The following is a 27,518-nucleotide window of genomic DNA, read 5'->3' on the forward strand; positions in this document are numbered from 1 at the left end:
TGCCCAGTTTCCTTGTCATCTTTGAAAAGTGGAAGTTTCACTGCCTGTACAGCAGAGCTCCTCGCTCCACTTAGGCCCTTTTCTCGCTTGTGCAGAGATCTATTTTTATCTCACCTTAAGCCAAACATATTCTCTCCTGCCCATTTCAATAGCCATGATGGGTGTTAGATCACATGCACTGTTTGATATCGATGACCTTTTCTTTGCTCCAATCAGTCTATGCTTTTTTGTCCATAATCCAAGGTACTAGGTAAGTTTGTGCTATTTTCCATTTCTAAATAATTCAGCTTCTCCATTGAAGTTCCTAATGGGGTTTTTAAATGTGTATCCTTTGTTTTCCTAGTAGGAACCCAGTGCAGGTTACATAAACAATTATATCAAATAAGCATCTTAGCCTAAAACAGAACTGCAGTCAGCATTAAAAACCAGCTTACGGTTGGTGATGGAAGACTGAGTATTTATAGAGAGTTGTTTTTTTTAAATCAAAGTATCGTGCTGCTGTTTTATAATTAACAATATACTGATAGATGTTGTGGAGGCAAAGTGCAATCTAATCCATGTTTATCTGGAGGTAAGTCCCATAGTGTTCAGTAGGGCTTTCTCTCTAGTAAGTGTGTTTAGGATTGCTATACATGCTTAACCGAACAGTGAGTCACACTGAAGTCACTGGTTTCTCCTTCTGAGTTGACAAACATATATAAGATCACACTATTAATCAGCTAGTGCGGGGGGGGGGGACGGGACGACGACCTGTTACTGGACTCCAACTCCCATCATCCCTGACCAGGCTACTGGGGCTGGTGGGAATTGCAGTCCAACAACAACTGGAGGACCACAGGCTTCCCACGTGCTGAGGAAGTGACTGCAAGGAGATATACAAAGTAGCCTGCAATCCTTCCTATCTGTCTGTCTATAGTTGTGCCTGGAAATGGTCAAGAAACCAAAGAAGCTTTCATTGACTTTATTTTTGAAGGTTTTGGCCTTGACCTACAGAGCTCTAAATGAGCTGGGTACCTAAAGGAGTATGAATGTCCTTGGTAGCTTGGGGCACATCGTACTGTTGCTATTAAAATGTATTTTCTGTAGCATGAAAAATAAGTAAGAACATTGTGCAAAAACAACCACAAACCCTGCCCCCAGACTGTTGCAATTTTGGGGTGGGATTTGATAACTAGAATGTGCCTTTGAGCTCCTGATAATGCTTCTTGCTTGCCTGGATAGACAGAGATGTGTGAGCATTGTTGCTCCACCCACTTTTACTTCTGACCCTGCCCACCACTGAAATGTGACCATTGGAAGGATACCTAGAAGAGAATGATTCCTCAGGCTGAAAAAGATTCCCCAGCTGAAATATACTCAGAGTCGAGTCTGTGTAGGGGCTCCGCTACCGCCGCCTTGTGGGGAAGGAAGGAATGGTAAAAGTTCAATAGTCCCAAGAAGGCCTGAAGTTCAGTCTTGTTCTTGGGCGCTGGGGCATCACAAATGGCCCGTACCTTGTCCCCAGTCGGGTGGACCCCTTCTGCGTCCACCATAAATCCCAGAAAGTCCACCTGGGGCACTCCTAGTAGACATTTTTCCCGCTTCACCTTGAGACCTGCTGTCTGGAAACGGTGCAGAACGGTGCGGAGGCGGTCCTCAAACTCCTCTGGTGTGGGCCCGGCAATCAACACATCATCGAAGAAGGGGGTGACGCCAGGAATCCCTTTAAGGAGAGAGTCCATTAGATTCTGGAATATGCCTGGTGCCACGCTGACACCGAATTGCAGCCGCTTTACCCTGAATGCTCCTCTGTGCGTCACAATCGTCTGTGCCTCTGCTGTGGCCTCATCTACTGGCAGCTGTTGATATGCTTGGGCCAAGTCCAGCTTGCCAAAAATTTTCGACCCAGCCAGGGTGGCAAGGACATGGCTGACCACTGGCACAGGGTATGCATGGGCCGTGAGGGCCTTGTTTATAGTACATTTGTAGTCTGCGCAGATGCGGACTGAACCATTAGGCTTGACAGGTGTGACGATTGGGGTTTCCCAGGGGGCATTAGGCACCGGTTCCAGCACTCCTTGCTCCATGAGCCGGTCCAATTCCTCATCTATACGGGGTTTCAGGGCGAACGGGACCCGGCGGGCCTTGAGCCTGACCGGTCGTACTGCGGGGTCAAGCTGTAGAGCAATGGGGGGGCCCGTATACTGTCCCAATTTCCCATCGAAAACCCCCGGAAATTCCTTGCATATGGCGTCCACGTCCACTTGTAAGCTAGTGTGGTTCACCCCGGTGACAGCTAGCCCCAGTGGTCCAAACCATGACAATCCCAGTAGGCTAATGTAGGGGCCCTTGACCACAAGTAAGTCCAGTTGCCGCGTCCGCCCTCGGTATTGCACCCTGAAGGTCCCCACCCCCATTGTGGGGACCTTACGTTTCTGGAAGTCCCGGAGGGTGAATGGGGCCGGCCTGAGTTTGGGACCCCCAGTAGGACACAGTTTCCTTAAGGTCCTTGCCGAGATTATGGATAGAGTTGAACCCGTGTCAAGCTCCATGCGGCATGGGGCCCCCTCTATCTGTACCTCTACATAAATTTTTTCTACGTTGGGGTGGGGCAACTGGTATACCTGGAAGTCCGTGAGCTCCGTCGAGTTGCCTTGGTGCGTTGGGCCCCGGGACCTGGGGTTCTTGGATTGGTCATCTGATGCCTGGCATCGGGTGGGCCGAGCCCGACACACCCGGGCGATGTGTCCCACTTTTCTGCACTGCCTGCACTCTGCGTTGCGGAAACGGCAGGTCCTCCTCTCGTGACTTTCTCCACAGCTTGCGCAGTTCCCTCCTTCTCGTCGAGGCAGCTGTGGTATGTGGGCTGCTTGAGTGCGCTGCTGTACTCGGTGCACCTCCTCCCTGTCAGATCCTGAGTCGTCGGTGAGGTCTTCGTGGTGGACCCTCGGTTGGGATGGCTGGCTCGGCCGTGCCTCTTGCGTCGACCTCTCGGCAGCTTCCGTTGCCAGGGCCTCCTCCAGAGCGACCTGGAACGTTAGGTTCTTCTTAGCGTAGAGGCGTCGTTGCAGCTTCTCATCCCTCAGGCCACCGACGAGGCGGTCACGAAGCATGTTCTCCAGCTCTGAGAAGTTGCAGAACCGGGCGGCTTGGCGGAGAGAGGTCACAAACCCAGTTATGGTTTCCCCAGGGGCTTGCCGCTTTGCATAGAAGGCATTTCGACGAGCTACCACTGAGGGCTGTGGCGAAAAGTGCCCCTTCAGCTGTTCCATTATTGTTTTGTATGGAACAGTAGCAACGTCTTCAGGCGCAAGGAGAGCCCGGGCGATTTCAAATGTCTCCTCTCCGCAAACGCTGAAGAATATTGCCCTCTTCTTGGCGTCTTCTTCATCGGTGACCCCTTTGGCTTCTAGGAGGAAGGTGAAACGGGAGGCGTACGCTTCCCAGTCTCCGGATGCTGGGTTGAACGGCGAGAAGCTGCTGTCGGTTGCCATTCTGAGTTCCTTGTGTCCCGGAGCTGAAGCCTGGATACACGGTGCGAGGCAGCGGTGCGGCAGGTGGCGGTGCTGCGGTGCTGTGTGTGGCAGTCAGCTCAGCGGGATCCCACCTTCGTCGCCAGTGAAATATACTCAGAGTCGCAAAGTGATTTCATGCTCTTTATTCAGCTCATAGTGGTGAGGAGGAATGGATGTCCCCTCAAAGTATCTGCTTTATATCCATTATTTACACAATGGGCTGCACATGATTGGCTAATTCCGGAATTCTACTGTAAGCCAATCAGGTTGTGGATTCACTTCAATCTGGAGCATGACTGGGTGGTTCCTGCCAACCAATCATACTGCTGCATTGTTCTAGGACCAATCAGACTGCTGCATTCTGAATCCTATTGTTCTAGGACCAATCAGACTGCTGCCTTTTGGATCCTATTGTTCTAGGACCAATCAGACTGCTGCAGTTTGGATCCTATTTGACTCAGTACATAACACCAGCCCTGATGTAGGCTATCAAAACTAGCTCTAGGGCTAGTCTAAATTAGGCTTTCCCAATGGAAACTGCACTTTTCATACAGCCAAGAATGTGCTACCTGAGATTGGTGACACAGGCCTATTGCCATTGATTCACAGTCTCCAAATATTGTCCCTCTCCTATTGTTTTCAGCTGATAAATTCCCGGCTAGTAATAGGCTGCTGCCTCCTCTTCCTGTACAGGTGACTCAAACCCTATCTTTGGAGCCCGCAGGGACAGCGGAAGCAACATCTACCAGCCTCCCCCTTCTACTGACATTGAGAAAATGAAGAATAACCGTGTCAAGGAGCAGAAAGCATTTGCCCTGATTAGAGAAATATTGGGTACTTTTATGATTGCATTCTAAACATACTGTGAGGGGGGAGATAATGGGCTTTAAAAGAAGGCATGAGTTGGGGAGTTACTTATTTCCTTGTCAAGAAGACGGGGACAACAGGCGCCACTGATTCACATAAAATGTGCTTGTCTAATTTATATGTATAGATGCACATTCAGAAATGATTACTGTAAACATAAATAGAAATACAATAATCTCATCATGGGGAAGACTGATCAGGTGAGCTGTGTGCTGGGTGGTGCTATGGTCTAAACCACCGAGCCTCTTGGGCTTGTCAATTGGAAGGTTGGCAGTTTGAATCTGCACGATGGGGTGAGCTCCCGTTGCTCTGTCCCAGCTTCTGCCAACCTAGCAGTTCGAAAGCATACCAGTACAAGTAAATAAATAGGTAAGGTAAACGTAAAGGGAGTGGGTGGCGCTGTAGCGGGAAGGTAAACAGCATTTCCATGCACTCTGGCACTCGTCACGGTCCTCCATGCACCAGTAGCAGTTTAGTCATGCTGACCAGATGACCTGGAAAGCTGTCTGTGGGCAAACACCGGCTCCCTTGGCCTTGAAAAGCTAGATGAGCACCACATCCCATAGTTGCCTTTGACTGGACTTAACTGTCCAGGGGTCCTTTACCTTTACCTTTTTTACTTCTCACTGTTAATGGACAACTTTCAATGCCTCTTCTGCCTTGAAACAAGGCCCTCTCTTCTTTATAGGGTTCTTTATCTTTAAACTGAATTTGGGCTGGGCAATAGGGAACTCTTCAAATAGAAGATTGTCCTCTGGGCCATTAAAAACAAACCAACAAGGACAAGCCCAGTTTAGAGAAGCTATTCTCTTAAGTGGTCCACAAAGTAAACATGGGATGTTACCTTAGGGACCGTAAGCACAGTACAATTTTGTGTGTGTCCAAGACCTTAGTATTTAAAAATTAGAACCAAATGGAAATGGATATTGCCCCTCAGAAAAACATATGCCACACTCATTATGCCGTAATCCTAACCAGTGGAACCTTAACCATATCTACTCAGAATTCAATAGGACTTACTTCCAGGTAACTCAAATAGGATTAGGTCCCAGAGTCTGTCAAGACTGGCCCGTACGGGCAGGGGTACCTTTACCTTTACCTTTTTTGCAATGTTTGCTGTTGTGTTCTTGCATACTTCTTGAATTGTTTTTTAAGGTGTGTTTGCAAAGGTACAGAAAAACCTATGTTCGTACTACAGTTGCACAGAGTAGAATGAGCCATTTGCAAAGTATTAGCCCCTGTCTGAAAGCACCTTTAGAAACCTATTAGGTTTCTTCTTTGCTTTCATATTGCTTTGCTCTCCTCTCCCCAGCCTACTTGGGTTTCTTGTGGATGCTGCTTTTGGTTGCCTATGGGCAGCGAGATCCTAACTCCTATTACCTGAACAAACACATTGAGAACAGCTTCACAGACGGATTCCAAGACGTCTTCAGTTATCAGGACTTCTTCAAATGGGCCAGAACCACCTTAGTCAGCAACTTGTACAGCTCACACCAAGGTACAGAAATTCATTTCATTTTGTTTCATTTCAGTTATTTATTAAATTTCTATACCACCCTTCATCCAAAGATCAGAGGCAGTTTACAATATAAAAACACAAAAATACATAACAGAGTAACAAACAAAAAGGCCATATATTATTTAATGAGCCAAAGGCTGGGAAGAGTTCCAATGCCCAGATAAAGAGGCTTGGAAGGCTGCATTTGGCCCTCTCGGCCTTAGGTTCCCATCTCTGCTTTAAAGGATCTCCTCTTCCAATATACTGCTGTCTGTACCCCAAAGTCATCGGTGGAAGCCATTCTGCAAATACCCCCTGAGAAAGTGGCTGTAAGAGAGAGGGACCGTCTCTCTTGTGGCTCTTCTGTTATGGAGTGCTATAACTTGGGATATTCACCCGGTGCTTACATTAATTTATTTTTTTGGCACCAGACACTTTTCAGTTCACCAAGTTGTGTTTTTTAAGGGCTTTCTTGTTTTAGCATGGACATATTTTTAATTTATTACTGGAATAATTTTAGGCTCAGCTGGCTGTGTTTTTTTATCCTTATGGTAGCGATGAGGAGACTGAAACCTAGGGACCAAATGTGCCCCACCAGGGCTCTGTCTGGCATTCAGACTCTGACTCTCCAGTAGGAGATGCAGTTTTTCAACTGAAAAAGATCTGCCTTTTTAAGGATTTTGCCTTTTGAAGTTTTTATACAAGCAAATACAGTTAGCATTGCATTGTGCTGCCTCAGTTGCTGCTTCTTAGTCTCTGTTTCTTTGCATCTTGTGCTTTTGTTACGAGGGTTTGCTTGTCACTCAGACGACATTGCCATAAATAAAATAAATAAAATGAGTAAATATAAAACTGTTGGTGGAGTACAAATTAACTTTGAAAGCATTGCAAATGACTGTGGAAGGATTTGCCTTTTCAAACACTTTCTCTCCCCCTCCCTCCTTAAATTTCAACAAGGCTTTATCACGGATGGCAACTCCAAGCTGGTGGGCAGTGCCCGGATTCGCCAGGTGCGAGTGAAGGGCAACACCTGCCCAATAGATCCCAAACTGCAGCTGACGGTTGGCAAGTGCCATGCTTCTTATTCTTTCGACACGGAGGACATGGCAGACTATGGAGCGCACTGGAACATCTCTTCCCTTGATAACTCGTCAGAACTCAGTTCTGCATGGCAGTATCAGAGCCAGTCCAAACTGAGAGGGCACCCAATCTGGGGCAAACTGGCTGTCTACAGAGGTGGTGGATATGTGGTTCACTTGGGGACAGATGCCCACAATGCCTCCAGGTAGCTTATCTCTGCTTATTTGTGCTTCCACTGTAGTAGTGGTAGCAGCAGCAGTAGTTTAATCAGTTAGATTAATACAGGGGTTGGGAATCCTTGGCTCCACCTGGTTCTAGGGTCCCATCCCACCCATTAGCAGTTCAATGGGAAGCAACTAAGTGAGAGAAGATGGGGTGTTGGTGTTTTGCAAAGCATGCAGTTGCAGCTCCAGATTTGGTACAGATTGGGAAAAGTCTTAGCAGAGAGATAAACTTACGTTTCCTTTCAAATATGCAGCGTTTCTGCATTTTCTAATTGCATACATGCCATTTCCAGGGTGTGACTGCATTTTGATGTTTGGGACTTTAAATAGCTGTTAGGCAAGGCTTGCATTTCAATAGTGTATTGATATTATTTGTATTCTTCTCCTGGAGCTATAGAGTTCTTTTTACCTTTAGCACAGTCAAGCCAGATAAAGTGGGGTTGAGGGTGTCTATGCTGGCTGTGGCTAATGGGAGTTGTCTTTCAAACCATTTGGAAGGTGCTAGGTTGGGAAAGGCTAGTTTAGACCAATGGCTGATCTTAGGGCATCTCAAATGTTCTAGACTGAATGCTTTGTTACTGCAGGAAATGGAGTTCCACCCTCTTTTCTGCTGGATTTGGCAACCTCTTGACTCATTAGCATCTTAACATTTTTAGGACCACAGCATGTGAGATTACACATTCCTCACTTTGTATTTTGGCAGAATCCTCCAGTACCTCTTCAATAACATTTGGCTGGATACATTTACGAGAGCTGTGTTTGTTGAGTTCACTGTCTACAATGCAAATGTGAACCTCTTCTGCATTGTAAGCCTCATGTTTGAAACCAATGCCTTAGGTAAGAGCCTGACATCTGCACCAATGTTTTCATGTAAGAAAAAAGCAGTGCCTACATTACTCTGGGAGTTTGCCTGGCACATTTTGTCTCCACATTACTGTAGTAATTCAATATCAACCCAGCATATTACATGGATACAGTGAGCCAGACAGAAAAAGGAACAGGGTTTCCATACAGCTACAATACATAGAAGAGGGCATTTCAGATTTGTACATTTTGTCTTAATCCTCCGCAATAAGCTGCACCTGCTGTCCGACAGAATAGAATACTGACTTCTGCTTTGATTTTGCAGGGGCCTTCTTTACGAGGTCTGAGCTGCAGAGTGTCCGGCTTTATCCATACACAGATGGTCTGCATATCTTTGTGATAGCAGCAGAAGTCATTTATTTCCTCTTTGTCATATACTACATGGTGGGACAGGTAAGGATACCAGACAAGCCCTGCTGGATCAAGCCAATGGTCCATTTGCTCCAGCATCCAATAGTAGCCAGCCACATGCCTCTGTGCACAGTAGCACTCTTTTGCTCTTGGTTCTCAGCGACTGGTATTTAGAGGCATGGGACGCAGGTGGCGCTGTGGGTTAAAGCCTCAGCGCCTAGGACTTGCCGATCGAAAGGTCGGCGGTTCGAATCCCTGCGGCGGGGTGCGCTCCCGCTGCTCGGTCCCAGCGCCTGCCAACCTAGCAGTTCGAAAGCACCTCCGGGTGCAAGTAGATAAATAGGGACCGCTTACCAGCGGGAAGGTAAACGGCGTTTCCGTGTGCGGCTCTGGCTCTGGCCAGAGCAGCGATGTCACACTGGCCACGTGACCCGGAAGTGTCTCCGGACAGCGCTGGCCCCTGGCCTCTTAAGTGAGATGGGCGCACAACCCCAGAGTCTGTCAAGACTGGCCCGTACGGGCAGGGGTACCTTTACCTTTACCTTTACCTCTGAACAGTGGAAGGCATGCTCTTCCACCCTGAGCCAGGAAAACGAACTTTGTTGGTGATATGAACCTGGAATTTCTTGTGCCACAGTTGAGAACAATGCTGCTAAACCAGCCTTCCACAAATTAATCCTTCCAGATGTTTTTAAGTGAAACTCTCACCATCCCTGGCCATTGCCCATATTCGCTGAGGCTGATGCAGGTTGGAAGTCATCAACATCTGAAGAATACACAGGTCCCCCATGCATTCTGGAGACCAGACACCCATATTGTTTGGTCACATATGTTCCAGGGCTTGCGAATCCTATCAGCAGCCCTGGCTGCCACCAGCCCTGACACTTTATTATAGTGCTTGTAACTCCTGCTGCCAGTCAACTGCCACACCCTGCAGGCAGGGACTAAGTAACCCCGACAGTGTAATTGTATAGATGTCTTCTCAGAAATAAGTCCCACACTTTGTCCAGGTAGGTGTGCAGAGGCCTGCAGCCAAAGACTTGTAATGAGACAGCTGTCCTTCTTTTTGTGACCACCCTGAAGTTTTAGGATGCTGTCCTACAAACTGATTGGCTTTCTCTTTCGCATGGAATTTCCAGAACATCATTGGAGATAAAGGAGTACCTAAGACTGCCTTCAGACAGTACTTTGCTCCATTTTCCTGTCATTTCTTTAACTGTTGATTTCCACGTTTTATGTGAACTTTCACATGAAGTAAAAGCCACTGTTGGAAAACAAGCGAAATCTAGAATAAATTTAGTGTCTTTTCCTTCTTATTTGGTTCCAGCAAGATTTTATTTGCAGCCATGTTAACCCAGGAAATTGCATACAGTTCCTACTTGCCATTTAAAATTTAGGCCACCCCAAGTCTCTGCACATGCATCGTAAATATGGTTGGGAATAGATAACAAACAGTTTTCAGAGCAGAATGCTCCTTGCAGAATAGGCTCGTCATCAGAAGTGTTTTCCTTATCATCTTTTCCATGTTGAATCTCTGCAGGTCAGGCAGCTGTTAGAAAGGAGAGGCAGCCGCCAGCCAGAAAAAGCTGGAGACCCTCTCTGCATCCCAGCAGCTCTCTCATTTAACTGACTGTGTGATCCTTGGATATGAGGTCATGCTTGGCTAGGCATCGAAATGAGGTTGCATTGTAGCAACACAATCTGCCTTTCTCCCTAACAATCACTTAATGCATTCTTTGGAACTGAACACCTTGTTCCTGCAGGGAAAGCTCATGCGCGCTCTGAAATGGAATTACTTCCGAAGCAAGTGGAACCTGTTGGAACTGGCCATCATTTCCATCAGCTGGAGCGCCCTGTTGGTGTTTGTAAGACGGACAATCTTGGGCTTGCGGGACATCAGCTACTATCAGGAGCACAAGGATGAGTAAGGGCTCCCCATCCTGCCACTTTGCAAACTCCCCATCCCGTCAGGGGTAGAAAAGGGAAGAATTTTAAAGCAGCATTTGTGATCTGTGGATGCTCCCTGTGGAATTTGATCTCTGTGAATTCCAATGCAAACTGACCTGATTTGCATCCCCCAAATATAATTATCCTTTGATTTTGGCGCTTGTACAAATGCTGCAGTACAGTCCTTGGCATTAAAGAGTACCAAAATGTATTAAAATAAAAACGTATGGTTTCAGAAAAAGGTCTTTAGAAAAATGTGGCTTTAGATATTTTTATTTTTATTTTGAAAAAAAGTTTTTAAATACAAGTTTTTTATATAATTTTGTGGAGGTTTTTTTTTAAACTGCAGGCTCAAAATGGATGGGATGGGTCGCATGAAATTCACATAGATCTTTTTTTTTTGCAAGGCATTTTTTCAACTTTGTAATAGCTACTGCTTGCATCTATAAAGGTAAAGGTACCCCTGCCCGTACGGGCCAGTCTTGACAGACTCTGGGGTTGTGTGCCCATCTCACTTAAGAGGCCAGGGGCCAGCGCTGTCCGGAGACACTTCCGGGTCACGTGGCCAGCGTGACATCGCTGCTCTGGCGAGCCAGAGCTGCACACGGAAACGCCATTTACCTTCCCGCTGGTAAGCGGTCCCTATTTATCTACTTGCACCCGGAGGTGCTTTCGAACTGCTAGGTTGGCAGGCGCTGGGACCGAGCAGCGGGAGCGCACCCCGCCGCAGGGATTCGAACCGCCGACTTTTCGATCGGCAAGTCCTAGGCGCTGAGGCTTTAACCCACAGCGCCACCTGCGTCCCTGCTTGCATCTATAGAGTTTATATAAAATACAATTAATATGCGTCTCCCAGGTTTTTGCTCTGAGAGAAGCTGCCCAATTTTTAAGGACTTGTGTTTCAACTGGAAAAGAACGGATTGGTTGACTTGCCCAACTCCACCTTTCCTCCAGGTAGCAGCTCAAGGAGACAAACATGATTCTCACCTGCCTTGTGAAGCAGATCAGGCTGAGAAAGAAAAAAATTCAGTGAACCTTGTGGCTGAGCCAGTATCTGAACCTAAGTCTCTTCAGTCCCAGTCTGACACTCTAACCACTACACAACACTGCCTCATTACCGGTGCTGGCTGGGACTGGTAGAGCAGAGAGCAGGGAGGTCAATGACAGGCAGTGCCAACTAATTCTAGTTTAGGGAACTTTTTAATGTTTAATGTTTTATTGTGCTTTTAATATTCTGTTGGAGCCGCCCAGAGTGGCTGGGGAAACCCAGCCAGATGGGACGGGTATAAATAAAAAATTATTATTATTATTATTATCCTCTTCCCTGGTGAGTTTTAAAAAGCAACACTGAGACAAAAGAGGAGGAGGAAGCTGACATCTAGAGAGAGCCCCAGGACTGGTTATAAGGAAGGAGAGGGGCAGGCAGGCAAGCAGGTGGAGGGTAACTAAGGTTGGTGGAGCCGTGTTCCATGTGCCCTAACAGAATAGCCTCCACAATGTCATAACGATTCCCATATTCCTTCAGGTTTGCAAGCTTCAATCAGACAGCAACTGTTGATGCAGTTCTGGGCTACCTGATTGCCTTTCTGGTTCTTCTTGCCACTGTGAAACTCTGGCATCTCCTGCGGCTGAACCCAAAGCTGAACATGATCACCTCAACCTTGAGGAGGGCCTGGGGGGACATATCAGGATTTGCAACTGTGATTATAATCATGTTCCTTGCCTACTCCATAGCGGTGAGTACCCATGTCTTCCATCTATTCCCAGTCGGTTTTCTGGCTCGCTCTCTCTCCCCTCTCCCCCTCCCCACCCTCTGTAATTTGGATTAGTTTGCTCATATATTTTTTTAGAGTCCTGTCTGTTATACAGATGTAGTCAAAATGGTACCTTCCAGGTGCTGTTGGACTACAATTCCCATCAGCCCCAGATATCAAGGATGATGACAATGAGTTCAACTTACCACACACTCGTCACCCTAAGGTCCCAGAGCAGGTTACAGCCATTTAAAATACAACATTACAAACAGCTTGAAACAAATTTCAACCCAAAGGTGGTTTCTTTCGGGGGGAAGTCATGACTCTTAAAGCGGTATGAGCGCTTTAACATATGCAGAACCTGAGGCCTAAAGCGCAGGGGGCTTGTGAAAGCAACTGGCAGCAACAGTAATTATGTTTTCAAGCAGGGCTCATTTCTCAGTTGCAACCTCAGCGTTAACCTAAACCTTCATCTCTGCAGTAAAGAGACACCAACCGCTCCAATACACCCTGTGTCTAAGCAGAAAAATAACCATGTGCATTATGGAGAACCTAGTCTGCCCAGTAATCTGTGTCACTTGCTAACTGGCCTTGTGATTTGGGTGAGAAACTGTTTTCCTCCCATTTTTATAATTTGCAGACAAACTTGATATACGGCTGGAAGTTGAACTCTTACAAGACCCTGTTTGATTCTGCGGAGACAATGGTCAGTCTTCAGCTTGGAATCTTCAACTATGAAGAGGTATGGTTTATCCTTCAGAGGTTTTTTTTTCCTTGTAACTAAGGTTGAATTAAATGAAATGAACCACATATCTGTTGTCTTATTTATTTAGCACCATCCACACACATAGTTTTTCCAGCCCCATCTTAAACTATCTATATTTTGCAATGCCGTTCTCCAGCCAATAAATCTGTACACAAAGCAAATGCTAGGGTAAAGTGTGGATGGCCATGCATCTATCAGCAAAAGTAACATTCAAAAATGCATCATATTAGGGAACATTGCCTTGCAAACATGTGTATATTGGGGAGAAAATGCATATAAAATGCATATTATGGGGGGAAATGCAGTAAAATACTGGTGAATTTTCAGGACATTTTTTTTTTAATGCAAACTACAGTGGTACCTCGGGTTAAGAACTTAATTCGTTCTAGAGGTCTGTTCTTAACCTGAAACTGTTCTTTACCTGAGGTACCACTTTAGCTAATGAGGCTTCCCCCTGCCGCTGCGCCGTCGCAGCACGATTTCTATTCTCATCCTGTAGCAAAGTTCTTAACCCGAGGTACTATTTCTGGGTTAGCGGAATCTGTAACCTGAAGTGTCTGTAACCCGCGGTAGCACTGTAATGCGAAATGTGGAGAACTGAACTTAGGAAGAGAAAAATGAGAAATGGAGAGAAAATTAAATGTACAGATTCACCCATCCCTAGTTATCATAAGACAACCTTCCTCAACCTTGTTTGATTCCCATCTCCCATCATCCCCAGTCAGCATGGCTGATGGTCAGCAATTATGGGAGTCTGAAACATCAGGAGGGCAACAAGTTGGGAAAGACTGTGGATGGGTATTGGGACTACTGTAAGGCTTCATGAAAAGGCGGGTTTTGAGCAAAGCAATAAAGGTGAAATCACCTTTTGGGGTTTTGAAAAGCAGTTCTGGGTATAAAGGGGAAGAAAGGACGAAAGTTGACTAAGCAGGAAGAGACCTTTGGACAGATGAGGGTGGTGGAAAAGGAGGAGCAAAAGTCACAGGCAATCACGCATTGGAATGGGAGAGGCAAGAGGGAACACAATTTTTTTACTTTTCATAATGCTACCCCCTGCTCCCACTGAAGTACGGTAGTATAACTTGTACATAAAAAAACAGCAACACATATCTTAAGCATTACTTATCTTCAAAATATACAAGGAAGCACTCTCTTCAGTATTAAGGCAGAGTGCATTTGGGCAAACATGATGCTTACACAAGACACCAGCAAACTGAAGTGTTTAAATAATTCACAAGTACTGTCCCTGAAAATAATGTTCTCTTCCCTGAAGACAATAACAATATCCCTTATTGCAACATATATGTCTCTTTCAGGTCTTGGACTACAATCCTATCTTGGGGTCCTTCTTAATTGGCTCCTGCATCATTTTTATGACATTTGTGGTGTTGAATCTCTTCATTTCTGTGATCCTTGTCGCTTTCAGTGAGGAACAGAAACATTATCAGGTTTGTCCACAGAAGTAATATGTGAATTTCCACATTTAAGGATGCCATCTGCCCTGGTCTATACATATATATGCATACTGGGAGATCCGAAAAATCAAGGACCTGCACAGGCCGAGTTCATATGTAACACTACTAAACCATGGTTTAGTACTACATACAGTGGTACCTCTGGTTAAGAACTTAATTCGTTCCAGGGGTCCATTCTTAACCTGAAACCGTTCTTAACCTGAGGTACCACTTTAGCTAATGGGGCCTCCTGCTCCTGCTGTGCCGCCGCCGCACAATTTCTGTTCTTATCCTGAAGTAAAGTTCTTAACCTGAGGTACTACTTCTGGGTTAGCAGAGTCTGTAACCTAACGTGTTTGTAACCACTGTACATGGACATCAGGCTTGCCTGCTCCCCTTCCACTCCTCCCATTACTTTCATTTTCAAAGAATGTTGTCCTGTTTTATGAACCAGGAAACCTGTCATACAACTAACTGTGGTAAATTTCAGAACAAGCCAGTTTCAAACTGTGGATTGTGATGCTGGTTTGTTTAAGTAACTGGTTTGTTTAAAGCCAGGATTCCTGGTTCATACAACAAAACAAACAGATAATTCTTACAGAACAAACATCTGTAGATCTCTGCCTACTGGCTGTGCAGGAGGAGGAAAGGGGAGAATCCAAGCCTAATTCTTTACTTGGACTTGCCACAACTCATGGTGTTAGCATTAAGTGTGGGGCCCTGGCGCCTGGTTCATATGACACAGTAATCCATTTTGCTTCTCCCCAGTCTTTTTACTCCTTCCTGCACTAAGCTAAGCCACGGTATGGCTCAGTGTGCTGTCCAAACCTCATCTTGTGATTGAGCTTGCTAACTATGAACTAGAACTAAGAATAACCCCCCAATACATTTTCCTGTTTGTCTTCCTTTCTTTTGGCAGTAATATTCAGTATCTGTCTGCAGCCTAATCACATGTACATTAATCAGCAGGTTCAGTTTGGCTGACAATCTACTCATACTGAAATTCACATATTCTCCTGGCCACACTACAGTTTACTGCAGTGTGCTACTACAATGTTTAACATGACTGTTTTGTGTTCTACTTTTTCCTGCCTGTAGTTATCATCATCACCACAAATTCTACACAAGCCCAGGATGCAATTCACTGTTATATCTATACTCATACAAACTGTATTGTGTGTGTCTGTGTGTTTTTTAGGCTTCTGAAGAGGAAGAGATTGTTGACCTAATGCTGAAGAAAATTTGCAGCTTCCTTGGAATAAAATGTAAAACTGACCATAAACCAGCCTGTGACAAGAAACTAGAAGAACCTGTGATGAGCAACTAAAAACTGGTCTTCTTACCCGCTTCAACTTACATCTGTTGCAGCTGCCTTTAGATATTGTGGCTTCCATGTTTGTGAAATGTTGTGGCAGACAGCAGAATTACTTCCATTGACTGAGGTCTTGATGTGCTCTCCAATAATTGTACTAAGCTACTGGCCTTAACTCTGTACTGATAGATGTGAAAATGAGTGCTTGACAGAACTATAGAACTGATGCTTGCTTGATTATGCATACTGCTTTATTCTGTACTTATTCCACAGTGTAGTATAATAAAAGCTAAGAATCCAAAGCATTGTTCAGCTTCATTGTTTATAACAAATTATAAAATCATTACCAGTTCAATTCATAATTTATTCTTAGAAAATGCTTTATTTGGAAATGTATAAAATTATTCATGGTGTGGAGAAAATGGATGAGGAGGAAACCTCTCTGAGTATTAGAACTTGGGACCATACAAGAAAGCTGAATGTTGGAATATTCAGGACAAAAGATAATACTTCTTTACACAGCACATCATTAAATGGTTGAATTTGCTCCCCACAAGATGTAGAGATGGCTGTCAACTTAGATAGCTTTAAGAAAATTGCACAAATCCAAAGAGAATAAAGATATCAGTGACTATTAGCCACAATGATTACTTTCACTTTTCAGTCTCTGAGGCAGTACTGCTCTGAATACCAGTTGATGGGGTGAGCACTGTTGCATTTATGTCCTGCTTGTCAGCTTCCCAGGGGCATCTGGTTCACAACTGGGAGAATTGTTGCTGGACTAGATGGGCCTTTGGCCTGGGGAGGGCCATTAGAGAGGTCTAGAGAGCCACGTTTGGCCCTTGGGCCCAAGGTTCCCCGCCTCTATCCTAAAACATTAACTGAGGAAGTGATGTCCACAGAGCATAGTAAGACACAAACAATAATGCTAGGACATGTATTGATTGCACACACAGTTTGCATTTCAACTGGCTGGAGATTTAAAGTGTGTGTGTTTAATGGCTGAACCTATGGAATCAGAAGTAAGCAATGTAGTTTACTCCCAGCAAAATGCTTTATTAGATTGCACTTTAGCTGCTCCTAATAAATTAGCCACTATGCTATATGCTTTTAGTTATTTATTCATGTATTACATTTATATCTCACCTTTCCTTAAGTGCATGATTCTCCCCCTCCCCATTTTATCCTCCGCTGCAAACCAGTGATGTAGGTAAGCTGAGAGACACTGAGTACCCCAAGGTCATCCAGTGAGCTTCAAGGCTGAGGAAGGGATTTGAACCCTGGTCCTCCAGTTCGGAGTCCCAACACTCTATTACACCACACTGCTCCTCGGCACACAGCTATCTGCATTTTGGGACTCTCATTAGGGGGAACAGGGCTCTATGAGCTTGTCACGATGGGCTTCTAAAGTGCAAAAAGTACCACTCCTCCGCTTATTATGGGATGCACTCCTCTAACTTGTTTCCGGCGAGAGTAAAAACAAAACTCCTAAGGTTTTGTCAGAATAGTGTTTATATGGCTTGAAGCAAGCTTTTAGACGGATGACGAGCTGCTTGTGTTGGCTCTTTCTTCTGGGGTGATTTGTGCTAAATGCTACTGCTCTTAATTTTTTTACAGTTACTTTTGTAAAAAACACACGCCACTTTTTCTTTTTTGCAAGCCGCCCAGAGGACACGGTCGATGGGCGGTTAATAAATGCCTACAGTAAAATAAAGCAAGCAGCAGCTGCCGCGGCAACCCCCTTCCCGCACGTCCCCTCCGCACTCTCCTCCTCCTCGCCGGCCAGGCCAGGCCAGGCCCCCTTCCGAAAGGCCCGCCTCCCCCTTGTCCTCCGCCACCGCCTCCCTCGCCGGCTTGTCCCCTCTGGCCCCGGCCGCGTCTCTGTGCAGCGGCCCCGCCATGGCAGCGGCACTGGCGGCCTTGCGAGCGCTGCGGCGGGTTGGGCCTGGCACGGCTTCTGCCGCCGCCGCCGCCGCCGCCGCTGCTCCTTGTGCAGCCGGCTTGGCCAGGCCCCGTCGCGCCTTAGTCGGCTGCTCCCAGGCCGCCTGGGCCAATAGCAGCAGCAGCCAGGCCGCCCCGGCTCGGAGGCTCAGCACCAGCCCCGCGTTGCTGCTCGCCGGTGAGTCGCGGCGGGGAGGAGAGGAAGCGAGAGGGATGAATGGGGGCCGTGGGCCACGGGGCGGAGAAGTGGGGGGCGGAGGGTGCAGTGCAAGGGGCCCGATCCGGAGGCAAGCACTCCTGCGCAAGGAAGCCTTTGCAATGAATGGGAGCTGCGGAGGAGCTTCAGTCGCTCTCGCTGGGTGGAGGGAGGGGGTGCTGCTGCTGCTGCTGCTGCTGCTTTGCCACCCAAGCCCGCGCTTGCCTTTCTCAGGAGGAAGCCCCTGAGAATCGAGAGGCGTCTTACTCCCAAGTAAGCGTGCCTAAGAGTGCAGCTGGGCAGCCCAAACTTGTGCTGGTTTACCTCACTTGAGTTCAAAGTGGCTTATTCCCCCAGCAGCCGGTCATAGATTTGCAGCTTGTTTGCTGCTACACACCATGCATTTAAAGCACACCCCCTGTCCCCAGTGAATCCTAGGAACTGCAGTTTGAGCAGAGCTACAATTCCCAGCACCCTTAAAAAACTATAGTTCCTGAAGTTCTTTTTTTGGGGGGGGGGTAGGGGGATATAAGTTAAATGTGTAAGTAAAGGTAAAGGGACCCCTGACCATTAGGTCCAGTCATGACCGACTCTGGGGTTGCAGCGCTCATCTCGCTTTATTGGCCGAGGGAGCCGGCATACAGCTTCTGGGTCATGTGGCCAACATGACTAAGCCGCTTCTGGCGAACCAGAGCAGTGCACGGAAACGCTGCTTACCTTCCTGCCGGAGCGGTACCTCCTTGCACTTTGAGGTGCCTTCGAACTGCTAGGTGGGCAGGATCAGGGACTGAGCAACGGGAGCTCACCCCGTGGCGGGGATTCGAACCGCCGACCTTCTGATCGGCAAGTCCTAGGCTCTGTGGCTTAACCCACAGCGCCACTTGCGTCCCTCAGTTAAATGTGTACAGAGCCTCAAAAACTGCAGTCCTAAACACACCTGGGTGTGAGCCCCATTGAGTTCAATAGGACATACTTTTGAGTAGACACAGTTAGGATGGAGCTTTTCAGTACTGCAATCCTGAGCACATTTATTGGGAGTAAGCACTGTTGAACACAGTGGGAGTAACATGCCTAGGATTTAATTGTGCAAAACTTATGAGATATTGGGATATTTAACCTATTCAGGCAGGAGGGAAGGGATTGCTTTGGTTGACCCAGCTATGGGTGTTCAAACTTAAAATCTGTCTTGTGTGCAGTACAGAGTTTGTGCTGTTATTGGCTCATAGGCTGACTTTATGCAGTCTTTACCCTGCATTTTTGCAGGATTCAAATCATGCTTCCTGCATGCCCAAGACCTAATCAAAGAATAGAGGTCAGGGTTGCATTCCTTCATTACCCCATAAATGTTAATAAACATCCATGGAAACACTGTGGTCCGTACAGGGTTAATTTTATTGCAGCATTTGCTTAGTTTGCCATTCATATCCAGTGACACACCCACTCTGATTGGATCTGACTCTTTGGACTGGGTCTTGTGTTGCTGTGCGGCATAGTAATTTATTGCATTGCTTATCATTCCCTATGCACCCTCATTTTTTCTCAGATTAAATTCTGCAAGATGGGGATGGAGGGTTTTTTTGTTTTTGTCTTGCAGCAGGCATGTGGAATTAGGGTCATGAGATTTTACACGACAGTACTGTTAATGTAACCTCAGGCCCAGGTGGCTGAATGCAACCCTCTATGCCTCTCTGTATGACCTTCAGGATTCTTTCCTGGCTACATGCCTTCCCTAGGCCACATCCCACCAGCCCTGCTCTGTACTATTACCTGCTTGTAATGTGTCCTTGAACTCTGATAATTCCTATTGCTTGCCTGGACGGAGCAGGGGTGTTTATGTGGAAACCTCTGATGGCTGGAATGTAACCTACTGTACAAAGGTAAGAGTTGCATCCATTGCCCACACCACTTTTGCTTTTGTACCCAATTGGAAGGTTGCCCACAAGGCAGTGCAGCCCTTGGGCTGAAAAAGGCCCTGCCATCCCTGTATTATTTAAAGTGCTGCAAGGCTTCATTCACTTGAATGGTAGATTGTGCTGCAGAACTTCTTTCAAGTGGTGTATGCATATTGGTGGGACCACTAAGATGTGCTTGCTCATGGTGGAGGAAAAAGGGGGAGAAAGATTTAGGGAGAGGGTCCCGGGAGGGGAGGAACAGCTTTATATTCACGCAAGGTTGGGCAAAGGACTCTGTGCGAGTGGTGTGAGATTTCAAGGGAACCAGGCGTCCTTGCCCAGGGTCTGTGTTTCCTTTGGGACAATGAGGTGCAGAAGAGACTGTGGCATCTTGATCATATATGGTTTATTTACACGTATTTACAACCTGAGTCTAGATAGAGGAAGTTCCCAGCATTACACTCCAAGGGGGTCTCTTGCTTCTCTCATAGGGGCCGGAACAGATCTTCTGTTCCTCTCACGGCTGCCATGTTGGATCCAAAAACTGCCAGCAAACATTTGACTTGGCCTCTACTTTCCTGCTTGCCAAACTGCAAGCCCACCACAGTTGTGCCCCTCCCTTCTGAAACTGGGCTTTTGTCTCTGCTAACTCTCTCTCACCTCAGGAGGGGATTTTACCATTTGTTTTCCTGCCCAGAGAGTCTCTGTGAATAGCCTCTTTGATCAACCATTTCTTTGTGGCCTTCTAATGGTCCATCTCTCTAGGCAATTACTTCATCAGAAAAGCAGCCTGGCTTTTTTTTAATGTGGCTTTTTTAACAGGCTAAATTCAATGTTTGGCACCCCAGATTTAGAAAGGGGGTCTAGAATTAGAAGGGGAGTCCAGGCATCCCACAGATTTATAGCACTGTGGGCTATTTTATGATATTTGACTGTGGTGTGTTGACTGGAATCCCAGCTTTTCTCGCTGGTTATAATAAACTGCAGGGAAGTGCAAACATAATTCATAGATGGACATTATCCAAAGGAGCTTCACTCCCTAGGACTTCTGGTGTGTTAGTCCTGAACAATAATAAAAATCACCACTGTAGAAATAATATGTGGTAAATCAAATGTACTGAAATAGTATGTGGCAAATTGTTTCTAAGACTACCAATTTAGACTGCAGATTGGGATGGCTCAGGAAGTTGGATCTTTTACTTCTGCCCCATGTAAAAAGACTCATCCACTCTGAACACTGCTGTGCAATTTCCACCTCTGAAATTGGAACAGTTGAAAGGGAGGTGTGCCTCTATACCAGACTAAGACCTGGGAGACCTGGGTTCTAGTTCCCGCTTGACCATGAAGCTCACTGGGTTACCTTGGGCTAGTCACAGTCTCTCAGCCCAGTCTACGTCACAGAGCTGATGTGAGTATAAAATGGAGGGGGGGAAACTATGTATAAAACCACTTTTACCTTCGTGGAGGAAAGGTTGGATATGTAGTGATGAATGAATGAATGAAATTGATGCACAGCTTGGATTTGGGAGTGGTATTTTTTTGTACTTGAAATAGGAAAGCAGGCTATCTTTTTCTAATTCCTGCTTGCAAACTTGGAACTAGGAAATCAAGTCCTTTTTTATGCTGATACTTTTTAAGGTAAAACATTGAGGCAAAAAATGTGTTTAGAGAAAGCAAGGTGTGTTAAAATGTTCTGTTTGCTTCATTCAGCCCGTCGATTCACAGACAAGCATGAATGGATAACAGTTGAAAACAGTATTGGAACCGTAGGAATCAGCAACTTTGCACAGGTACTGCTTCTCTCTCTCTCTCTCTCTCTCTCTCTCTCTCTCTCTCTCTCAGCTTTGTGCTGCAAAATTGACATCTATCAGCCTGTTCTGTTGGCCTTGGTCTTTGGCTCATTTATTGCCTATTCTGCATGTAGAGCCAAATTGTAGACTTGGAACTCCAACATTATTGGCCCTTTTAAACCATCCTCTCCTCCCTTCAGCAGTTTGGCTCTGTATCTTACACTTAGGACTCAATGGGAACCTTGGCTCAAAGCATTTTTTGCTTTTTGTTTGTTTAATTGTTGATAAGACTTTTTAATGCAAGTGTTTATAGGGCTGAATACGTCCTTGTAACAGGAGTTGGAAAATCCCCAAGTGCTTGGTTAGTTCCCTATGCACCTAAATATTTCAGTAGGGTCTATGATTTTGCAGACAGAACAACAACAAAATGGCTGTGTGTGTGCTGGAGCCTAAGAAATAGAAATGTTTATTGCCCTGCTTATATATTTATTGCCTCGTTTGCAGTGGTGGTGGTGATGGATAGCACCTGAACCTTTGCTCTCTGCATAGGAACCATGTAATTTCTTAAATGAGATTGGGACTGCAAGTGTCATTTGGTCTGCATCCAGCTTGGCTGGTCGCAACTTGCGCAAGACCCAGAGCAGAGCTTTCTCATGGCATGCTTGAAAAGTTCCTCCATTCCTCATCTGTAAAAATAAAGAGCAGCTGTTTGAAAAGGCTTTCCTCACCGCCCAAAAGCACATGGCCAAATTTTATTGTGTCAAAAAACGTGTACAGAAATGCATATACTAGGGCAGAGTGTGCATAATTAGACGTGTTGTATTGGTGAAAATAGTACAGAAAATGCATCATATTAGGGAATATTGCTTTGCAAAAACATGTAGATTAGACAAAATAGTATACAGAAATTAGGAGGAATTTGTACTAAAATGCTGATTAATTTTCATGAAGACTTTTTTTAAAAATTGCAAACTGATATAAAAATGTGGAGTGCTAAATTTCAGAAAAACTGAGAGAAAATTCCTTCCAGTAGCACCTTAAAGACCAACTAAGTTAGTTCTTGGTATGAGCTTTCGTGTGCATGCACACTTCTTCAGATACACCATGCACACGAAAGCTCATACCAAGAACTAACTTAGTTGGTCTTTAAGGTGCTACTGGAAGGAATTTTTTTATTATTATTATTTTGTTTTGACTATGGCAGACCAACACGGCTACCTATCTGTAACTGAGAGAAAATTGACGGATTCACCCATCCTTAACCAGCAGACAGACTGCCACATAGGCAGATCCTTGCCCTATGCCTACCTCTTGGGGCTCTTGGGAGTTGTAGTCCATAACAGCTGGAGGGCAACCGGTTGGCAGGGGTTGCCCTATGCTATGCCAAAGCCAGAGATACTGTAACCAGTGAAGTTATAGCCATGTTTAACCCATCCACAGATCTTGTGGTATTTCATTGCTCTTGCTTATCTAAACCTAGATATGCCTGGTGCACAACCTATTATTTATTTGTTTGTTTTCTTGAACATTTATAGTTCACAGCATAACAAGGAAGCTTGCAACAGGTTAAATAAAATCAGTCTCTAGCTCTCTATAAAACATTTAAAAGTCAGTATATGCTGGTTGGCTTAAACAAAAATTCTTACAGTAAAGGCCTGTCTGAACAGTGCAGTTTTCAGAAGATAACTGAAAGAAGGGACGGTTCTTGCTGAACCTCTACAGGTGGGCATTTCCACAAAGCAGGCAGGGGAGACCTGACCCTCAGGGCCCCTTCCCACTCTACAATTCTATGATCAGAGGGTCTCAGGGATGAAGGCAGAGTACAAGGGATCAGGCAGTCCCTAAAGTACCTTGGGCCCAAGTTGTGTAAGGGCTTTGTGAACCTTGAAGCAGGCCCAGTGGCAAAATCAGCAACCAGTGTTGCTCTCCTGGGACCCTTGCAGTCAGTTGTTTCATTACAAGAGGGAGGTTGGAGCCATTGCTGCAATACAACGCATACACAAAGGTAGTCTGGGAAAGGGGGCCTGGTTCTTCCCTAGCAACAGCTGTAAGTGGCTGGATGGTGGTAACATGGGTCTTTGTGTGTCTCAGGTGCTCCTAAGCTGGTGTGGCTGAGAGACTCTACAGCTGCTTCTCTCTTCATTCATCACCCTCCAGTTTGACTTTGCTGTGTATGAGAAGCCAGTTATATTATCCTTGAGAAATCAGTCATGTTTATGACTTGTTTGGGATACAGTTCATTTGCCAGACTAAAGCGTATTCAGAGACAGGTGTGGGAAGCTTTGCAGCCCATGTTTGATATGGTTTTTGGGAACTGCAATAGGAATAGTGCCACCAGCTTCTGGAGTGTGTGTGGATTATAACGAGGTGCATTTGTTCCTTACTTAAATTCTTGCCAGGGGGAAGGCGGGGGGTGGGATTCCAACTTTTTGATAGCTTTCTCAGTTAACAATTTTTGCTGATGTCTGAATGTTTTTGTTTCAGGAAGCACTAGGAGATGTTGTTTATTGTAGTCTTCCAGAAATTGGAACAAAGCTGAACAAACAGGGTAAGCAATTTTCTTTACTTTTTGGCACTTTTAACACATTGCAACATTGGCAGAAAGCAATGCATTTTGATTTAAACGGTAGCGTCTTTCTTGGATTAGAACCCCAAAGGCTAATTTAGGTTTTTTCAACAGCTTGAGCATACCAAGTTGTTTGTGTGTGTGTGTTTAAGGACTTTGAATAGAAGGCTCCTTCTGTTTCCCCACCTCCAATGTTATGGCACAAGCAACTTTTAAAAGATCGTTACTTTGGAAAGTTGGTCATGTGGAATTGGGGTGGGTGGGGTCCTGTTGTTGGAAATTGCATCTTTGGACTTGCTTACGCAAGCAGATCTAATTGTGCACCCACTGAGATCTAAGCCTTCTCCTTTTCATAGCCTCCACTCTTGTAAAGAGGGAGAGGAAACATAGTTTTTTCTCTCCTAATGTTGTGTACACATTATACCAGCTTTAAAACAAAGTAGCGTTGTTTCTTTCCTGCTGCATTTCAAACCACATTTGGACATCATTGCACACATCGGTACAGTTGGATGTGTTGCCAGGTGGCCTGCTGTCTGCCTGCACTAATGGATGGAGAGGGGATGTGGATGTTTTCTTATTGCTTATGTTTTTCTAATCGGATCAAAGCTGGCTTGGGGGGGAAACACATAAAAATGCAATATTTCTCAAGAAACTACAGGATCGTAGCTAACACTATGTGTACACGGCTTCATATAGGGAGTGCACTGGATGCAGAGTAAAGGTGTACACCACCTAGGCTGAAATTGAGCTTGGATTTACCTGAATTCCTAATCTTTCAACACTGGAGCTCCCTGCCTTTAGAAAATTCTTGTGGCAGCGCAAAGTAGTTCTCAACTTCCTCGAAGCCCAGTTAATTCAGTTTCTAAATTAAATGCTTTGCTCTCTTCAATTCTGTATTTCAGATGAGTTTGGTGCTTTGGAAAGTGTGAAGGCTGCTAGTGAACTCTATTCCCCACTCACAGGAGAAGTAACGGAAATCAACACTGCCCTTGCTGATAATCCAGGGCTTGTCAACAAATCTTGCTACCAAGATGGTAAGGGAGGCATCTTAACTTTGCAAAAGTGTTTCCGCCATCACTGAGTAGGAAGGATAACAGTGGAACTTGATTAGTATTGTCTTGTGCTTGCGGCAGTGAGGTTTATTTGAAAGCATTTTTATCCCATTCATCGGCTGAAAAATGCTCACAAAGCATTTTATAGATATCAGTGATAAGGTAGTCCGTACTCTCAGGCTGACGGAAAAGGGACAGGGAGAGAGGAGGAGCAAAGCAAACTCAGCACTATTTCTTAAGTCCAGAGTTCTTTTAATGACCATTCTGAAAAGATTGCAAGGAAAGGGAGAGCCAAGAGTTGCTGATATTTCAGCAGAGAGGCTCTGCAGTTCCATCCATCTCCTTTTCTCCTGTAGCCACGAATGGAATGGCTTATATATGTATTCTCATCTTCAACTAGTGAAAAGTTACCTATCTCCTATGAGACTTTTATGCTTGTCAACACGAATGGAAATTGCTAGGGTCAAGAGCCAGCATTTTACTAGAGCTCCAGGGAGTTGTGTGTGCTGCTGCTGCTGCTGCTGCTTCTAATTGAGTTGCTTTTATGCTCATAGGTTGGCTTATCAAGATGACTGTGGATAACCCTTCAGAATTTGATGAACTCATGAGTGAAGATGCATATGAAAAATACATAAAATCTATTGAGGAGTGATCCAAATGTTAACAGTAAACCAGTGCAGACCATTTTCTTCACTGTAGATTGTCCTAAATTAGTGGTGTCCAGAAGGTTCGACTCTGAGCAGCTTATCCAGGAAATTTTCAAGGAAAATATGCTGCCTTTGATTCAAATTGTGCTGATCTATGCCCACAAGTGACTGCAAGTCAAAACATTTTCATTTGGGGTAGCGTGTCTATCTTCACTTCTAGTACATGTATTGTTTTTAGTCAAATAAATGTAATTATAGGATGTCAAGAGTTTGAAGTTCATAATTACATCTGGAGTAGAATAACCTTTGTTCCTAAAATAAACCTAAGCATTGATAAAGTAGAACTGTAACAGCCTTAATTTCACAGCACAAACTGTGCTTCTCCGCTCCACGGGTTTTATTCCCTCCCCAAGACGGCAGTCTGCTTTCAATCACGTTTTGTAATATTAAGGCTGCATCGCTGCCTTCAGAATTAGTGAAGGTTCCAGGTGACTAGAGCAGAACCAGATTTCACCTTTTTAAGTGAAACTGTGGAGGTGTCGCCATCCTCTGCAGATAAGGCTCCCTGCTTTGCCTTGGAACAGATAACAGAAGTTAATAAAAAATCCTGACTTTACCAAGTGTGTTTGCTGTTCTTTTTGTGTGTGTTCTACAGTAGCCTCTCTGGGATTAATATTTAAATGATGAGCTTTCAGGTGGCATTTTGGAATGTGCAGGATCAATCTGCAGTGTAATGCATTTGGCTGATTGGAGTGTCTGCCCTACAAATTCTAAGCAATGTTCTGAAACGGTCAAATGAGCTGGGTTCAGTTATCTGGGGAACTGAAAACGTCAGTGTGCAGCCTGTGGTGGAGTTAAATGGCAGTCAAAGATAAGTCTAATAATCCGTAGTACAGTGGTACCTCAGGTTAAGTACTTAATTCGTTCCGGAGGTCTGTACTTAACCTGAAACTGTTCTTAACCTGAAGCACCACTTTAGCTAATGGGGCCTTCCGCTGCTGCCGCGCTGCCGGAGCACGATTTCTGTTCTCATCCTGAAGCAAAGTTCTTAACCTGAGGTAATATTTCTGGGTTAGCGGAGTCTGTAACCTGAAGCGTATGTAACCCGAGGTACCACTGTAGTTATGTTTTTAATAACTGTTGTTGAAAGCATTTTCCTTGGCAAAGATGCAATGAAGATAAGGGCCAGGCAGTCAATCCGTAATGAATAGAACTCCAACTGCTTGGGGTATCAGCTGTGTTAATGGCACTGATAAAGCAGCATGTGATCTGAGGCATGTGCCCGGGGATCCTTCAGATTGTGCCTACCCACCTCTGACAATGTGAGGGATTTTTGGATAGGTCTCTTGAATTTCTTGCGCAGCAGACTTACTTGGCTTAGCAACAGTCCAGGGTAAAGAACACAGCAGGAAAAACGGCTTTTGGAAGCCTGGGAACAGATGAAACAGTTTTTCATTTCCCTTATTGTATTCTTATTTATGATTTTATTCACTTACTGTATTTATATCTCACCTTTTTCTCAAGATGGTATGCATGGTTCTTCCCCTCCACATTTAATCCCCACAACAACCTTCGGAAGTAGGTTAGGCTGAGAGGCAGTGACTGGCCCAGGGTCGCCCAGGGAGCTTCATGGCCAAGTGGGGATTGAACCCAGGTCTCTCAGTTCCCAATCTGACACTCTAACTACTATACCACACTTGCTCATCTTTCCTTGGCACATCAGCTCTGCAGATGGGAAAGTGGGGTTGATGCATGGATTTTTGTTCTTCCTCAGTGACATTAAGAAAAAGGCAAGAATGGGTGGACTCCTGTGCTATCAACCT

The 27,518-nt window shown here is 45.3% G+C and overlaps 2 protein-coding genes across 2 annotated transcripts in view; both read left to right on the top strand.

Annotated features, from left to right (window-relative positions):
- LOC307223420 (polycystin-1-like protein 2) overlaps window positions 1-15,913 on the top strand; it is a gene marked incomplete at its 5' end in the record, with an annotated part of 53,837 nt that extends 37,924 nt beyond the window's left edge. The window contains 10 exons of the mRNA XM_079989387.1: window positions 4,188-4,328; window positions 5,674-5,859; window positions 6,817-7,144; window positions 7,867-8,000; window positions 8,293-8,420; window positions 10,142-10,302; window positions 11,851-12,061; window positions 12,720-12,821; window positions 14,162-14,293; window positions 15,498-15,913. Of these exons, the coding sequence (XP_079845513.1) occupies window positions 4,188-4,328; window positions 5,674-5,859; window positions 6,817-7,144; window positions 7,867-8,000; window positions 8,293-8,420; window positions 10,142-10,302; window positions 11,851-12,061; window positions 12,720-12,821; window positions 14,162-14,293; window positions 15,498-15,626 (1,652 nt within the window). The 3' untranslated portion in view covers window positions 15,627-15,913. The remainder of the gene's footprint in view (window positions 1-4,187; window positions 4,329-5,673; window positions 5,860-6,816; window positions 7,145-7,866; window positions 8,001-8,292; window positions 8,421-10,141; window positions 10,303-11,850; window positions 12,062-12,719; window positions 12,822-14,161; window positions 14,294-15,497) is intronic.
- A 1,582-nt stretch (window positions 15,914-17,495) lies between these two features.
- GCSH (glycine cleavage system protein H) lies at window positions 17,496-26,311 on the top strand. Its single transcript, XM_079989237.1, has 5 exons — window positions 17,496-17,730; window positions 21,351-21,430; window positions 23,915-23,978; window positions 24,899-25,030; window positions 25,603-26,311. The coding sequence occupies exons 1-5, from the start codon at window positions 17,511-17,513 to the stop codon at window positions 25,698-25,700; spliced, it is 594 nt and encodes a 197-aa protein (XP_079845363.1). The 5' UTR covers window positions 17,496-17,510; the 3' UTR covers window positions 25,701-26,311.
- Window positions 26,312-27,518: the final 1,207 nt, after the last annotated feature.

The sequence above is a fragment of the Podarcis cretensis genome (genome assembly GCF_951804945.1).
Source record: "Podarcis cretensis genome assembly, chromosome: 8".
NCBI lineage: Eukaryota > Metazoa > Chordata > Lepidosauria > Squamata > Lacertidae > Podarcis > Podarcis cretensis.

Coding starts and splice junctions, on each gene's coding strand:
- GCSH (XM_079989237.1), top strand. CDS start 17,511: ATGGCAGCGGCACTGGCGGCCTTGCGAGCGCTGCGGCGGGTTGGGCCT. Junction 17,731..21,350: donor CCCCGCGTTGCTGCTCGCCG/GTGAGTCGCGGC, acceptor TGCTTCATTCAG/CCCGTCGATTCACAGACAAG. Junction 25,031..25,602: donor CAAATCTTGCTACCAAGATG/GTAAGGGAGGCA, acceptor TTATGCTCATAG/GTTGGCTTATCAAGATGACT.